The sequence below is a fragment of the Ambystoma mexicanum genome, chromosome 9, assembly GCF_040938575.1.
Source record: "Ambystoma mexicanum isolate Mex_15411 chromosome 9, UKY_AmexF1_1, whole genome shotgun sequence".
NCBI classification, from domain to species: domain Eukaryota; kingdom Metazoa; phylum Chordata; class Amphibia; order Caudata; family Ambystomatidae; genus Ambystoma; species Ambystoma mexicanum.
In genome coordinates, this window is record NC_090931.1 from 1,221,624,944 (window position 1) to 1,221,639,446 (window position 14,503).

Here is a 14,503-nt window from a genome sequence, read left to right on the forward strand (position 1 = left end):
CACACCGTCTCGGCCCACTGCCTCTGGTGAGAGGTGGGGATGCAGTGTGTGTTTGACTGCAGTGAGTGGGGTGAGCCCTGGAAATATTAGGCCCACACGGAACAGGCAGAAACTGACCCATCTCTGAAAAGGGTCCAAATGTGAAGGTACAGCCCCACCGCCAGTGACTGTCTCACTAAGTGTCAGGGGCCTGTAAAAAGAAAAAGGAAGAGAAACGAGGGGAAAGGACAGGAAAAGAAAGAAAAAAGGGGGAGAACAAGGGCGTCAGAAATAAAGGACAGAAGAAGGAACAACTTGGCAGCGTGGGTCCCCGTGGGGTGCCAACAACAAGAGGTACCCCAGCACAGCTGTGGGAGCATGGAAAGGGACCCCCCCCACTTCCTGCACCCTCCCCTGTCCCTACAGTGCCACCCTGTGAGCCCATCGGCCCTGAGGTGGGACTGGCCCAATACAAAACCGGAGGACTGGGGCCTGACGATTGGCCTTCATCGGTTCCATGTAATAATGTTGCCACAAAAATGTCGCCATGCAAAAATATCGCTGAAAAATGGTCGTTTTTTGTGGCAACATTATTGCATGGAACATGCGGGGGACACCCCTGCAACCCCCAATTTTTTCTTTTTTTTTTTTTAATTTCTTTTTTTTTTTTGCCCCTGTCACCCAAATATATACGACATTTTCCCAGCGATATTATTTACGGCTACCATATATGTGGCGATATTATTACCTGATACCCCTTCATCAGGTGGAACAGAGCAGGGCAGGCTCTGGGCAGGCTCTGAGCTTAAGGGAGGAGGACAGTGAGGTGGTAAACTGGGCCCCAGTATTGCTTCCCTATCTGCGGGGACACGTACTCCAGCTGAGGGGGAGATCTGTTCATTCCATGATTGGACCTCGTAAAGGCCTTTGGCTGGGCCGCGGGGCCTCTGTGGGCTCCTAGGCATCTACGTGCAGGGTAGTGACTCACTAGCTTGCGGACACGGAAAATTGCTTGCCTCTTGGCACTGTGGGACCGGAAAATCGGACTGCCCTTGACCCTTGGAGTGCGGGCATCCCCCATATGTCCCTCTGGTGTAGGGGTAGTAGCCTCTTTGTGTCAGCACTGCAGAAATTCACCCTTCCACCCCTTATGGACTGGAAACCATTGCTTCAGCAATTTCGATACTTAGAGAGGCCGGTACCCAGGGGTGCGGCACCCCCACTATCCATGGCCGAGGAGTGCGTTGACCCAGTGTTCACCAAGAAGGACATTGCGTCCGTGCTTGAAGAAAATATGGGAGATGCGAGCAGCCATTGGGGGAAGGCTCGATAAACTCTACAAAAGGATTGACGAGATTAATGCGAGGATTCAGGATGCGGAGAAGCACCAATCATCCCTAGACCCAATGGAAACTCAAATGAACATGCGCTTGTCAGAGTTAGAGAAACAGAATTTACTCTAAAAATGGTTGATTTTGAAAATAGAGAGAGATGTAACAACCTGCGATTTTTGGCACTTGCAGAGAAGGATGGGGAAATGGAAAGGGACTTGAGGAGAGCTATACATGATGTGGCCAAACTCTTGTCTGATGATGACACGATTGACACATTCAAAATAGATAGGGTTCACAGAGCTGTAGGGAGTTCGAGAGGGCTGAAGTCTGTCCCACCTCGCTTTCATAATTACCCCCAGAAAATGAAAATTCTGGAGAGAGCTAGGTCAGTAGGTCCGAAGCTGCAGGGGAGCTCCAGAATTACAGCATTCCAGGTCTTGTCCACCTTCACTGTGGTCAAGCGGTGAATGCGCGCTGGCCTCACAAAATGGCTGAAAGATAAGGGAATACGATATAGATGGGGTTTCCCCTTCTCCATTTCCTTTGAAGTTGAAAGCTGTAAGTACAAATTGGATACCAAAGACAACATTCAAAGGGTCACAGACGAGCTTGTGGGGGACCCAGAGTCTCCTCTTAGTGACTGTACAGGTGCAGCTGAGGAGGGGAAGTGGTGAATGAAAGGGCCCAGTAAACGATGTCTGCCTGGTTCAAGGGAGTTCAGGAAGCTGAACACCCTGCCTACAGGGTGCCCTCTTGAAAGAATGTTTTTTCTCTTTGCTTTTGTTTATTGTTTTTTGTTTTTTGAGGGGGTCATTGGGTTTTATGTGTACACAGCTTCGGTGATGGTTTCTCCTTTTGAATGTTTCTTTATTTTAGTTTGCTTGCTATTTGTGCATGTTGATGGGTGGGGGTATTCGGACTATGGTTATAGGTTTCACGATGTGGGTTATGGGTAAGTTTGGTGGTTGGGGGGGAGAGAGGCGATCTTATATAAGAGAGATGTTTTGATGTTGCCCGGGGGACGGTAATTCCTAGTGGTCCGGTCCTAGATCAGTGATCTTAACTGGGCGGTGCTGGACACTGTGGAGGGACGAGAGGGTAGGTAGGTTAGTGCTGGGGGCTTGGAGGGGGAAGGGGAATGGTAGGGTACTGGTATAGGGCACTCAGTTAAGGGGAGTTGTATGACCTGGGAGGTTGTTTCTTTTGAAGGTGCGTTATTTTATGGACCAGATTTATTGGCTCTATGGCAATGGCGGAGGTGATTAAGGTTCAGGGTGCACCGTCTGTGCGTTTGTACGTTGAATGCAAAGGGGTTAACCTCAATGACTAAACGGTCCGGCGGGGGAATGGGCATTCTTTTCCTGCAGGAGGAGGAAAGGAAAGTCCCATGTGGTCTCCTCAGTCAGGTATATTGGGCATCTAGTAACTCCAAGAAGGGTGGAGCAGTGTGCTTAGGTCAGATAGCCCCCCGATTAGTTGGTCGGATCATGACATGGTGTTTCTGGATTTATCGTGGTCTGGGTTGAGCGCTCGGCGCTCACTTTGGAGATGTAATGAATTGCTCTGGAAGCATCAGGTGTTTAGGGAGGAGTTTTAGGGAGCCATTAAGGAATTTTCTCTGTTGAATGACATGGCTGAGGTGGATTTGTGCACTGTCTGGGATGCTGCTAAAGTGATGTGGAGGGAACTGTTGATTAGGGAAGGTGCTCAGAAGAAAAAGGAGGGAACTTTACTGGAAAACAGGTTACAAACTGAGATGGTCATCCTGGAAAGGCAAATACAGGATTTGGATGCACGGGTGAGGAAATGGATAGAGATGGTAAGGGGCAAAAGAGAGGAGATGGGGTTGTTGGAGGAGGGTAAGATTGTTCAAAAGCTTCAGTTTTTGAGGCAAAGGTATTGTGAGAAACCAAAGAGTGTCTCACCCACTAGTCCTCGGGGACTTGTCATCCAGGTGGCCAGGACATAGCCATCGCTTTTGGATCCAGTTCCTGGGGGTGGACCAGAGCAGGAGGATCCCCTGGGTGAGGGTTCTTCAGGGGTTGGGGTGAGGCAACTGGTGGTGACACGTGGTATCCCTCCCTCTTTTGTTTATTTAACCCCTTCTATTCTTAGGATTCACAAAAGTCTTAACCCCCGCCCCCCTTTTTACACAAACACTGGGCCGAGAAAGAGGGTAACAACATTAACTTTCACACATCGTACTGGACCTCTCCCGCTAATCGTGTCAGGCAAAGTCAGGCACTTGACTCTAGGTGCATACACCTGATACCAATTGGCTCTCCTCACACAAATAAAAGGCAGAAACCAAAGACACACTCTGAGCAAGGTGGAACACGAGTGTGAGCAGAACTTCCGGGACAAAGGCAAACCTACTGGAGCAGAGCGACGGACCAAGGGCGAGAGAAGCGGGTAGAAAACCCCAAGAGTTCCCTGCTGCAGGCCTTTGCCTCCGACAGCCCTCGGAAAGCACGTAGAAGAGGCCAGGTCCCACAAGCAAAGACTGCATTGTGTTTCAAGGATCCCAGCGACCCTCCCGGGTAAACGGCAGAGTTGGGGAGACGAGGCCAAGCCTGTGGTACTAACCTTGACTTGTGAAGTGGATATCGCAAAACCAAGAAAGAGACGCACACAGCCAGTCGAGTTGGCAAGTGACCTGAGAGACTGGTGTGTGTTGAAGTAGAAGTAGTAACATTATATCGCAAGTAAAGGCTGCACGCGTGTGGATGAGACGTGAGGACATTCAGGCCTGTGAATGAACCTTGAAGTAAAAGACAGCTACAAAATCAGCGATACTAAATAACAGAGTGGTCTGGCAAAAGGAAGTAGCCCCCTCAAAAGTCTGTGTGAAAGGTACATTGTTAGAAGCGATACAGCGAATGAACAGCAAAAGTTAAATAAAGACGTTTAACTCCTAGAGAAGGAGAAAGTGAACATTGAACTATAAGCTTTGAGTCAAAGTGGTCCTGCAGTGCTCTGAAAAGTAAACCATGCACATTTGAAAGTCTTCGACATCCGAAAGTGGTCCGAGCCAGACAGAGGGAGACCTGACGTGAAATAAGCTTGTGGAAGGCAACCTCCAATCCCTTGCAAGTTTGTGTTGAACTTTATCGTGAGAGGTCTAAGCCCAGCAGAGGGGGACCTACGAGAACTGTGTAGTGAAAGGTCTGAGCCTGACAAAGGGGGGGCCTTTGTGAACTATTTGGTGGAAACATTATCTTCGGAAACTAGAGAAAAGAGACTTAAACATGGAAGGCCAGACGGGCCTTGATCCACGTTCTGGAACTGTTCATATTGGAAGCCGAGCCAGATTGTGTCATCCTGCCTACAGGGTCAGCCTTACTTTGTGAAGTCTAACGTGGGGAGGAGAGCTGGTTCAACCACACTTCTTTATTTTGAAAACTGATTTTTCCTTTGGCATACATTTCTCCCTTTTACACATTTTGTACAAGAAATAGGGCAGACATTTTTTTAAGCATTGGCCATTTGGATTTGATAGACTCCACTAGGACTGTGTTATTTATTATTTGTTGGTCGAGACTACTCCCATCTTAGTTATAGGACAAAATAGGAGTTTCTCCAATACCAATGATCAATAAAGGTTTTACAAATTGTACCCATTGTGTCAGTGTCATAATGTTAATACCATGCCTCCCCTACAGTATTATGAAAAGGGGGATAAGGCAGGTGCGTTTTGGGTGGCCCGCCTTCATGGGCAGCATGCCGAACGGGGTCTAGCAGCAGTGCAGGGAGCAAAAGGCCGAGTTGACATGACTTCTGAGGGGATTGTGGATAGTTTTGTTTCCTTTTATGAGGATTTGTAGAAGGGGGAAGAGCGGTTGAATTCTGGGGGTTTGGAAGCTTACTTGAATGGGGTTTCTCTTCCGGTATTGACACCTGAGGATGTCATAGGTGAGTATGGAAGCTCCTATAACGAGGGAGGAGGTTTTGACTGCTATTCGCCATTGACGGCTGGTGAAGGTCTCTGGTGAGGTCGGTTATATGCCGGGATTTTATAAATCATTCTCTGGTGTACTGGAACCTCATTTCATGAGGTTATTTATATTTTTGTTGGGATGAGCCCCTGGTTATTTTGTGAGGGCCCTCATCTCAGTGGACCCTCGGTCAGTAAATATCCTTGTTTCTGTGGGTCTTATCACCCCATCTCGCTTCTTTACCCGAGTCCTTGCTTCCAGATTGGACACGCACATCCCTCATCTGGTCCAATCAGATCACTTAGGTTTTATAAGAGGGCGCCAGGGAGCAGATACGGTTCGAGGGAACAGGGGAAATCCTATTAAATCTGAGAAGGCCTTTGACAGCGTTGACTGGGCCTTTCTTTAGGCAGTGTTGCACAGGTTTGGGTTGGGGAATAGGGTGTTCAAGGGGATTATGGCTTTGTATTCTTGTCCAAAAGCATATGTGATATGGTATGATATGGCATTTATAACGCGCTGGTACACACATCTTTCTAGGCGCGACAAGACAAGGAAGGGCAAATAAAGGAAGGACAAAATAATGATCTTACTAGGCCTTATGCCATTCAGATCGTGCAAGTGTGAGGAAGAGGAAAGGGGAGAAGTGCCAGGGGGAGAGGAAGGAGGAAGTGCAGCCAGCGGGTGGCTCATAAGTGCAGAGAGAAGGGACTGTAGGGTTGCAGATAGAGACCCATAAGTGCTGGGGTGTCCGCAGGCAGTGCAAGGACAACTGGACATGCAGGAGCCTGTGCCCTGTGACCAGGTGACCAGTGCACGGATCAGTCAGGTGCATCAGCAGGGGAGAGGAAGAGAGGATGCAGAATCGAAAGGAAGGTCTAGAGTTGCTTCCTGGAATGGAGGCGGATCTGCTCAAGTTTAAGAGAGGCAGGGAGGCTGTTCCAGAGGGAAGCCCCAGCCGAGGAGATAGATCTGCCCCCAACTCTCTGCTTGGAAAAGCACCTGACTCTCAGAGAGTTGGAGGTGGGTGTGCAGAGAGCTTGAAAAGGAAGATGTTTTGGAAAAGAAATTTGAAGGTAGAGCAGTCCCAGGCCCCAGAAAGCCTTGTCTATGATGCAGACGGTCTTGAACTTGATCCTTGCAGCCATGAGGAGCCAGTGAAGAAATTTCAGAGCTGGAGAGATACGATCCCTGGGCTTGAGGCCATGGACAGGTCTTGCAGTCCTGTTCTGGATATGTTGTAAAGGTCGAAGAGTAGAGGCAGGAAAATTTAGAAAGAGGCTGTTGCAATAGTCCAGCCTAGAGAGGCCCAGAGCTCTGGAGACAGTGAGCTTCTGGGGGAAAGTGAGAAAAGTAAGAATTCCTCTGAGGAGGTGCAGCTGATAGTTTGACTTCTTAGAGACATCAGAGATGTGAGGAGAGAAGGAGAGCGTGGAGTCGAAGATGACACCAAGGTTCTTTGCCTCACAGGAATGAGCAGGAAGAGGGCCCAGAGTGGGTGGCCAGAGAGAGATAGGAAAGGAGAGAGCGGGTGTCCTAATGAGGAGGATCTCAGTCTTACTGGCATTAAGGCAGAGATCACTGGCGACACACCATTCCTGAATTGCGACCAGACAGCCTAGTATGAGACAAGAAGCAGATGTGACTGACGGGAGCCTGAAAGAAAGCTGAGTGTCATCCACATAACATTGAAATTTGGAGCAGAAAGTAGGGATGCGGTGGGCAAGAGGTGCCAGATAGTGGTTGAAGAGCCAGGGAGACATGTTAGATCCTTGCAGCATACCACAAGTAGAGAGAGAGATAGAAGAAGGACCCCAGTTGGACATGAGAGCGTTGGTCTGTGAGAAAGGAGGTAAACCAGGCCAGGGCCTGATCAGTAATATCAAGGTTGTTGTGGAGGCGATTGAGCAGGATGGTGTGGTTGACTGTGTCAAAAGCAGAGGATAGATTGAGAAGAATGAGGACAGAAGGCAGCAAAAATACATTTTTCCCATTGGTTTGACATGGGCCAGGGTACAAGACAAGGTTTTCCCTTTTTCCACTTCTTTTTGCACTGTCCGTGGAATCATTGGCCCAAAGGTTATGGGACGATCCACAAGTGGAAGGTATTACAATAGGCAAGGTGGAATATAAATTGAGATTATATGCGGATGACATTTTATTACATCTGCGGAACCTGTTGGTATCGGTGCCAGATGCTGTTGCTTTGATTGAGCAGTACGGGTTATTCTCAGGGTTTAAGATTAATAAAAGCAAATCCATCTTGTTTCCTTTTGACCTGGAGGGGGATCGAGATGCGCAGGGGTTAGATCATTCAGGGATGGAGGTGAGAGAGCACCAATTGCGCTACCTGAAGGTACTTGTCACGAGTGATATACAGGGGTTGTATGAGGCTAACTATCCCCCCTTGTTGCAGAGATTGTTTGATTATATGGTGAAGTGGGATAGACTTACCATATCATGGATGGGCAGTCTTAATGCCATAAAGATGAACTTCCTCCCCAGATTGTTGTATTTATTCCCGATGTTGCCCATTAGGGTGCCAGACTCTATGTTTAGGGACATGAAGGGGTGCCTTGTAAAGTTTTTATGGCAAGGGAAAAAAGCACAGGTGGCCTAACATATGTTGGTGCTACCAAAAGAGGGATGTGGTGTGGGTTTACCTGACCTGTGGGTGTATCATAAGGTGGCTCAGCTTTGGGACGTGGTACCGCATCTGAAGAAACAGGTGGAGTGTTAGTGAGTTGGGTTGAATTATCACTTTTGACTGGCGATGGTGGGAGAATGGCTTTGGGTGCCGATGGACGAGATTCCAAGACATATAATGGAGCCATCTATGATATGATATAGCACTTATAACGAGCCTATACTGGGAGTCATTTGGAATAGCTGGCAGCAGGGACCTGAGATGGTGGGGGCTACGACTTGGCCCTCCCCGTTGAGCCACTTGTCCTCATCTCCCGAACAGAGATGAAGGGCTTGATCTCCCTGCTGTATGATACCCTGAATGAGGCAGGTAATGGAAGCACTGATAGGCTTCAAGGTAGGTGGGAAGGAGACCTTGGCATGGAATTAGACAGTTTTATGGTACAAACTGTGTTGCAGGGTATTTAAAGTGTCAATTGCCTGCCAGTACACGCTCTATGAAATAAGCTACTAAAGAGCTGCCTAGTCATCTTTTTTCAGGGGCATTTGGATGAGGACCAAACAATTATCGTAAATAAACGGGTTCCACGGAACAGCTAACCACCTTCACATCCAAAGGGTGTGACAATCCACACAAAGCAAAAATAGAGAGCTGTCTTAACTAATTTAGACAGAAATACATGGTATTATAAAATACATATTTTAATCGTTATCTTATACAAAACAATTGTACCCTTCAAATGGTCTTCCTCAGCTTAGATCTTGTATATCTATATGACAGATAGATATGCAAGATCTGAGTTGAGGAAGAACATTTGAAGGGTTGATTACCACAACTACCCCCCACTTCCCCATACTAACCTCACTCTCATTCCATGTAATATGAGGTGTTCAGGCTAAATACGTGCTCTGCGATTATGCCTTTTAAATTATGTTTCCGTTTTTTTTATGTCTTTTAGTATGTCGAAAATTGTTTTGTATAAGATAATGATTAAAATATTTATTTTATAATACCATGTATTTCTGTCTAAATTAGTTAAGACAGCTCTCTACTTTTGCTTTGTGTGGATTGTCACACCCTTTGGATGTGAAGGAGGGTAGCTTTTCCGTGGAACCTGTTTATTTAGTACAAACTCCATGCCATTAAATGATTGCATGGGTGGCAGTATGATCCAGTACGCCTTTCTAAAATGTTTGCAGGTGCAAGTCCGCTTTGTTTGCACGATTGTGGAGTTCGAGTGGATTACTGGCATATATGCTGGGGGTGTGCTAGGGTGGAGGTTTTTGGGGATGAAGTGCTTAGATATGGGTAAAGGAGATGGATGATGTTGCATGGTAACCCCTCCTGGGAGCATATAATAAAAGTAACGAGCCGTTTCCGGCTCGGCAGTCACACCATACTCTGCCTCCGGTGTGGTTCTTTCCGTGCGCCTGCCTGGCGCAACACTGCGTGCTATAGGTCCAGGGACCGGGCCCACCATGAGGCTGGCGCCCCTGCAGGGCAACACCGACCTCCACTGAAGGATGGACATGTGATCATGGCAGGTAGTGGCGACCCCGGCCTGGGTGCCCCCAGAGCCGGGGCCGTCGTGCGCTGGGTGCCCCCAGCCACCAGTGAGTCTCCAGTGACCTGTAGGCCGTGGGGTGATGCCCACTGCGTCATCAGCTGCGTGAGCGCTGCACAATGGAACCCCGTCGGGTGCACCCGACCTGAGTATGGGGCCTGCCCGGTGACCTGGATCAGGCCCCCAACAGATGGGGTGTCATGAAAATGGAAGTCACTACTTGTGCTGTTTGGCTTGCTGAGGGGGAATATCGGGGTGTATCACACCTGGCACACTGTCTATTGCTGCGGATTAGTGTATGGTTAGCCATGCACTGGAAGAGGGCATTGTTACCCGGGAAAATGGAGTGGGTTAACATGGCTAAAAATATTTATGTAATGGAAAGGATTACGGCAGCCATTCATGGGCAAATTGTGGAAATGGAGACGGAATGGTGTGAATTCTCTACCAGACCCATATACTTGAATGGTAGCTAAACTATCATTGAGGTGGATTGGAATCAACAGTCCATATATGTTGATATACTGTACAGCAGTAAGTAGCTGATTAGTCACAATGATGCTTCAATTCTCATGAGTTAATAATAATATGTGCTTAATGACCTGACAGAAAATGTAATAAAGAAAAATTGACGATTCTCAAAATGAATGCATGATGGACTAAGACACACGTATTTGATTGTTAAAGACCTCCGTTTGTAACTGTGTATGTTGTTTTTGCAAATGTGCTACAAAAATTAAAGAAAGTGAAATATGAGCACATTTAGGCTGGATACCTTAAACAGTGGGCACACAGTGTTACTACAGGTGTTATCATATTTCATGCTATAGCGTGTATAGGGAAATGTAGCTATCCTTGCGTTACTATCATGTTCACCCTTTGATTTGATTTTACTGCATGGTGCCTAATATTAAATGAGACCCTACGTGTCATAACCTTTCCATTTGTGCAATTCAAAACTTGTATTTTGTGTTCTCTTTTAGCACAATGACTTCATTGCCAAGACTGTGGCAAAGTGAGCCTTCTGTGCCAGAGTTCAGGAAGATACGGCACACCTCACTGCCCCCCATCTATACAGAGAAAGATAAGGATGGAAAGCCCCCGCCCATTTTTGGATTTGGCTTCCTGGCACAGGGATCACGCTCAGAGCCCAACATCTCAAAAGCATACATGGGAGTGGATACAAGTCACGACTTAAACAAGCAGAATGAGAAAAGTAAATATTTTTGTAATTTTTACCGTACATTAGGATTTCAGTTAACATAGGAAAGATGACAGATGATAAATTGAAATGTTCATACAGGAAAGTCTCTAAGATATTTGTATGTATTTACTTTTATTGTATTTAGAAAGGGAGGTGCGCTTTAATAAAAATAAAAAAAAAACAATGTACACGAGCACATGTGGCTGGCTGGGTGATAATGTGGATGGTAGCCTATACTGGTATATGAGATGCCAGGACAGATACAATAAGATGTAGGTGTAGGTGTGAGGCAATGAGACAGCAATAGGGGACAGCACTGACACACTGTTACAAGTGTTCATAACAGGATTAATAATTTGAGGTATATACATGTTACAAGATCATCAACTGCAGTATTTACAAGCATCTACATGTAATGTAGATGTAAAAGTATTGCATAAATAAATACCCATGGATAATATGTACAAAATAAATATAATTTCCAAAAGTATCATTGTGTGTGAGATTCAGGAAAATACAGTGTAAAGGTCCCCTTCTGATGTAATTGTAACCTTAGGTTTTCCATTTAATCTTAACCCACTGTTCACCACAATTAAGGGCCGGACGCAGCCAAACCACCAACTATAAGCTTGTGAAATTTCTGTCCCAGTGACAGCTCTTCAGCTCTTGTTCTGACTTCTAGGCGCTCATCAAACCTGTTGGTATCATCCACACACGTCTCCATTGCCTTCTCTCTGAGGCCATCCTATTGCTCTCTCCATCTCTCCTTCACTCTGACATTTGTAAAACCACCTCCTTTAGCCACCTCAACAGACTGCTCCTCCGACTCAATTTGTGTTCAATCATGGCCTTGAAATCAATAATGCGCTGAACGCTGTTGTGGAAGACATTTTAAGCCCCAATGCGGGAAAGAGTTTTACATTGTCCAAAGTGTATTAGGCTCCAGTGCGGTAGAGTTGAAAGGCGATGTAGCCACTTATACATGTAAATAAATGTAGTTAGAAGATTGGAGCGTTGTATTCACAGATTATAGTTACAGTAAGTAGTAACATTATTAATAGAATGTACATTGCGTGATGTGCAGTTTGTAGTGTTTAGAGGCATGAAGCAGGAAGCTCTGCGCACTTGAGAAAAAGGATCCTGGTAAAATGAAGTTAACGTGGGGAGACGCAGTAATTCTGAACGTTGTACATATGAGGGCATTACAAAGGCTTAAAATGTAAAAACATTATAGTATATGAAGACATCATGGAGCGGGCAAGGGCTTGGCAACTTACAACTTACTCAGTTTAAAAGTCCATGTAAGTTGCAGAATTTGTCGGTTTGCAGGGAAGGAGATTTTCAGCTGGCCTAGAAGGTGGCATGACTAAGGTCACGAAAGGGGGCTGGAAGCAAGCAGCATGTGGCAGGATGTGATATAATCGCAGAGGAGAGCAGGATGCAAAGCCATTTATGGTTGGATTGAATTGTAGATCCAAGGGGCAATTTCCTTGGGCCACGTAGGTTCTTGCATGGCAGGCTGAAGGAAGGGTTAGTTAATAAACCACATGCTGGCTCAGGCTTTTTATGGGTTCCATAAGAGATAAGCATGTTTTGGGTTAAAGATTATATGGTCTGAGATGGTAGTCACAAATGAGGCTATGTGAGGTAATGACGGAAAAATAATACAAAGACACAAGCGGTTTGAATTGTATTGTTCCAAAGGAATAATAGCCCTGTACAATTACCATCTGAGTTAATGGATTTCGGTCACATGGTATGAATAGTAATAAACTTGGTTATTTTTTAACAATATATGTACTATCTGGAAATACGTCATGTCCGATGATGGAAGATCGCATGCCAAAAGGGGTGTACCTTATGAAAGTATGCAATGGATTTAGGGGGATTAAACTACTTTGTATTAGTGTTAGCCAATGAGGGGCTAAAAGATGATTTTGTAATAGAGAATTTGTAATGATGCAAATTGTTTATACTGTATATAAGCTGCTATTTTTGTATTGCTTGGAGAACTGGGTTAGTTATTGAGCTCTAAGGAACTGACTAGCCCCTCCCTCTAGTCCTCTCCTCCTCCTACCTCTACTCTCTCCTCTAACTCTGGCCCCCCTCTGGCCACCTCTCCTCCCTCTTTTACTTCCTTTCCTCTGTTCTCCCCTGACAAGGTTTCTAGACAAGTCTGATCTATGAAAGTCTCATCAAAACAGGGTCTTCCCTGTTCTTTCAAAACCATCAAGGACCACATTGACACCCTCGCTCCTGCCCTGACTGACTTCTGCAACCAATCCTACGCCACTGGAGCCTTCCCTTCAACCTGAAGCACTCTCTTGTGCACCCTCTTCTCAAGAAACCCTCAGCCGACCCCTCCTGCCCGGCTAACTATCGCCCAATCTCCATCACTCCTTTCCTGGTCAAAATCCTGGAAAAGCTGGCCATCTCCCTGTTTAATCTTCACACTGAATCTGTTGGTTGTGTCCATGACCATCAGTCTGGCTTCAGAGCAGCCAGAAGCATGCGAAACTGCTCTCCTGAACATCCGTGAAGACCTGCTCTCTAACCTTGATTCTAATCTCCCTCTGTCCTCATCTTACTCAATCTCTCTTCTGCCTTTGACACGGTCAACATGCCATCCTGCTCAATTGTCTCTGTGATAACCTGGGTGTCACCGATCAGGGTTATTAACAAACAATGGGGCAATTTCTATAAATTGACAGGGTATTGCCCTAAGTAAGTAATGTTCACACAAAAAGTTAGGCAACACACAACTGTATAGAAGCTACTAGCAGCTATCTAAAAACCCAAGACTAGGTCCAGTTCGTAAAACCAAACCCGGAAAAGGTTTTTTACTGTGGGGTGGACTCAATTCTATTCATAAAGAGAAGGAATAGAACAAGGTTGTGGCTGAGGACAGAAGGATAGAGCGAAATAGGAGTGCTATCCCTGCCTAAAGAGCACTGTTAGCTAGGTTGCGGTGTTACAACGACTATCTAATAGTGATAGAATAAGAATAAAATTACCACTTCTATGATATGTAATACGTTCAACCTTGCGAGTCCCTACCCACTCTCTTCCAGATTACTTTGATCGGGAGAGACTACCAGTAAAAACAAGGGAAAGGAAAAGAGGGTAAGCCCAGGAAAGCGAAGAGAATCAATTTATCTCTTCAAAACCAACCATGCGTCATCTAATGGGGTAAACAGTTTTTTAATAGCCCATTGATTGTCACACTGCTCCTGGGGTACTCAATTTTAAAATTGACACAACTTAGGGAAATAGCATAAATTCCCATTCCCAAAAACACAAACAAAGACAATACAATCACCACTTCCCATGTGGAATCAACTATTTACTCTTGGAAAGTGGGACAATGTAAAAAGGTTTGCTCAAACTAAAATGGGGGCAGATTGGAGCCCTTTTAGATGTAACAAACACCGTCGACCGGTTTCAGTGGCCTGAATTTAGTAATGCCACATTCATGAGGACAGTCTAAGCTCCTCAACAGCTGGTGTACTCCTTTGTTCAACAACCAGTTTTATGAGGAAAAGGTTAAAAACGGTAGATGGCATAGTACATTACCACCCTGCCGTAGGTGTCATTGATCTGGAACAGTCTGGGAAGGAACCCTTGCTGTCCACTCGCTTTGTTTTAAAGAATGGTGTGCCACAAATTAGAGCACAACTGTGCTGTCCAGTTCACATGTATTGCATTTCAAATGTGCATCACACGGGCACCTTCTTGATCGAGGCAAGGCGCTCAGCGTAAGCGCCTTGCCTCGATTGTCCCAGACATTGTCCCAGACTGTTCCAGATCAATGACACCCTCTTTTCCTTTCCCTTGTTTTTA

At 46.0% G+C, this 14,503-nt stretch overlaps 1 protein-coding gene across 4 annotated transcripts in view; it reads left to right on the top strand.

The window, feature by feature from the left end:
• Positions 1 to 14,503, top strand: part of MAP3K19 (mitogen-activated protein kinase kinase kinase 19) — a 749,356-nt gene that overhangs the window by 601,027 nt on the left and 133,826 nt on the right. For all 4 annotated transcript variants that reach the window (XM_069616558.1, XM_069616557.1, XM_069616559.1 and 1 more), the window contains exon 5: positions 10,443 to 10,675. In XM_069616558.1, the coding sequence (XP_069472659.1) occupies positions 10,443 to 10,675 (233 nt within the window). The remainder of the gene's footprint in view (positions 1 to 10,442; positions 10,676 to 14,503) is intronic.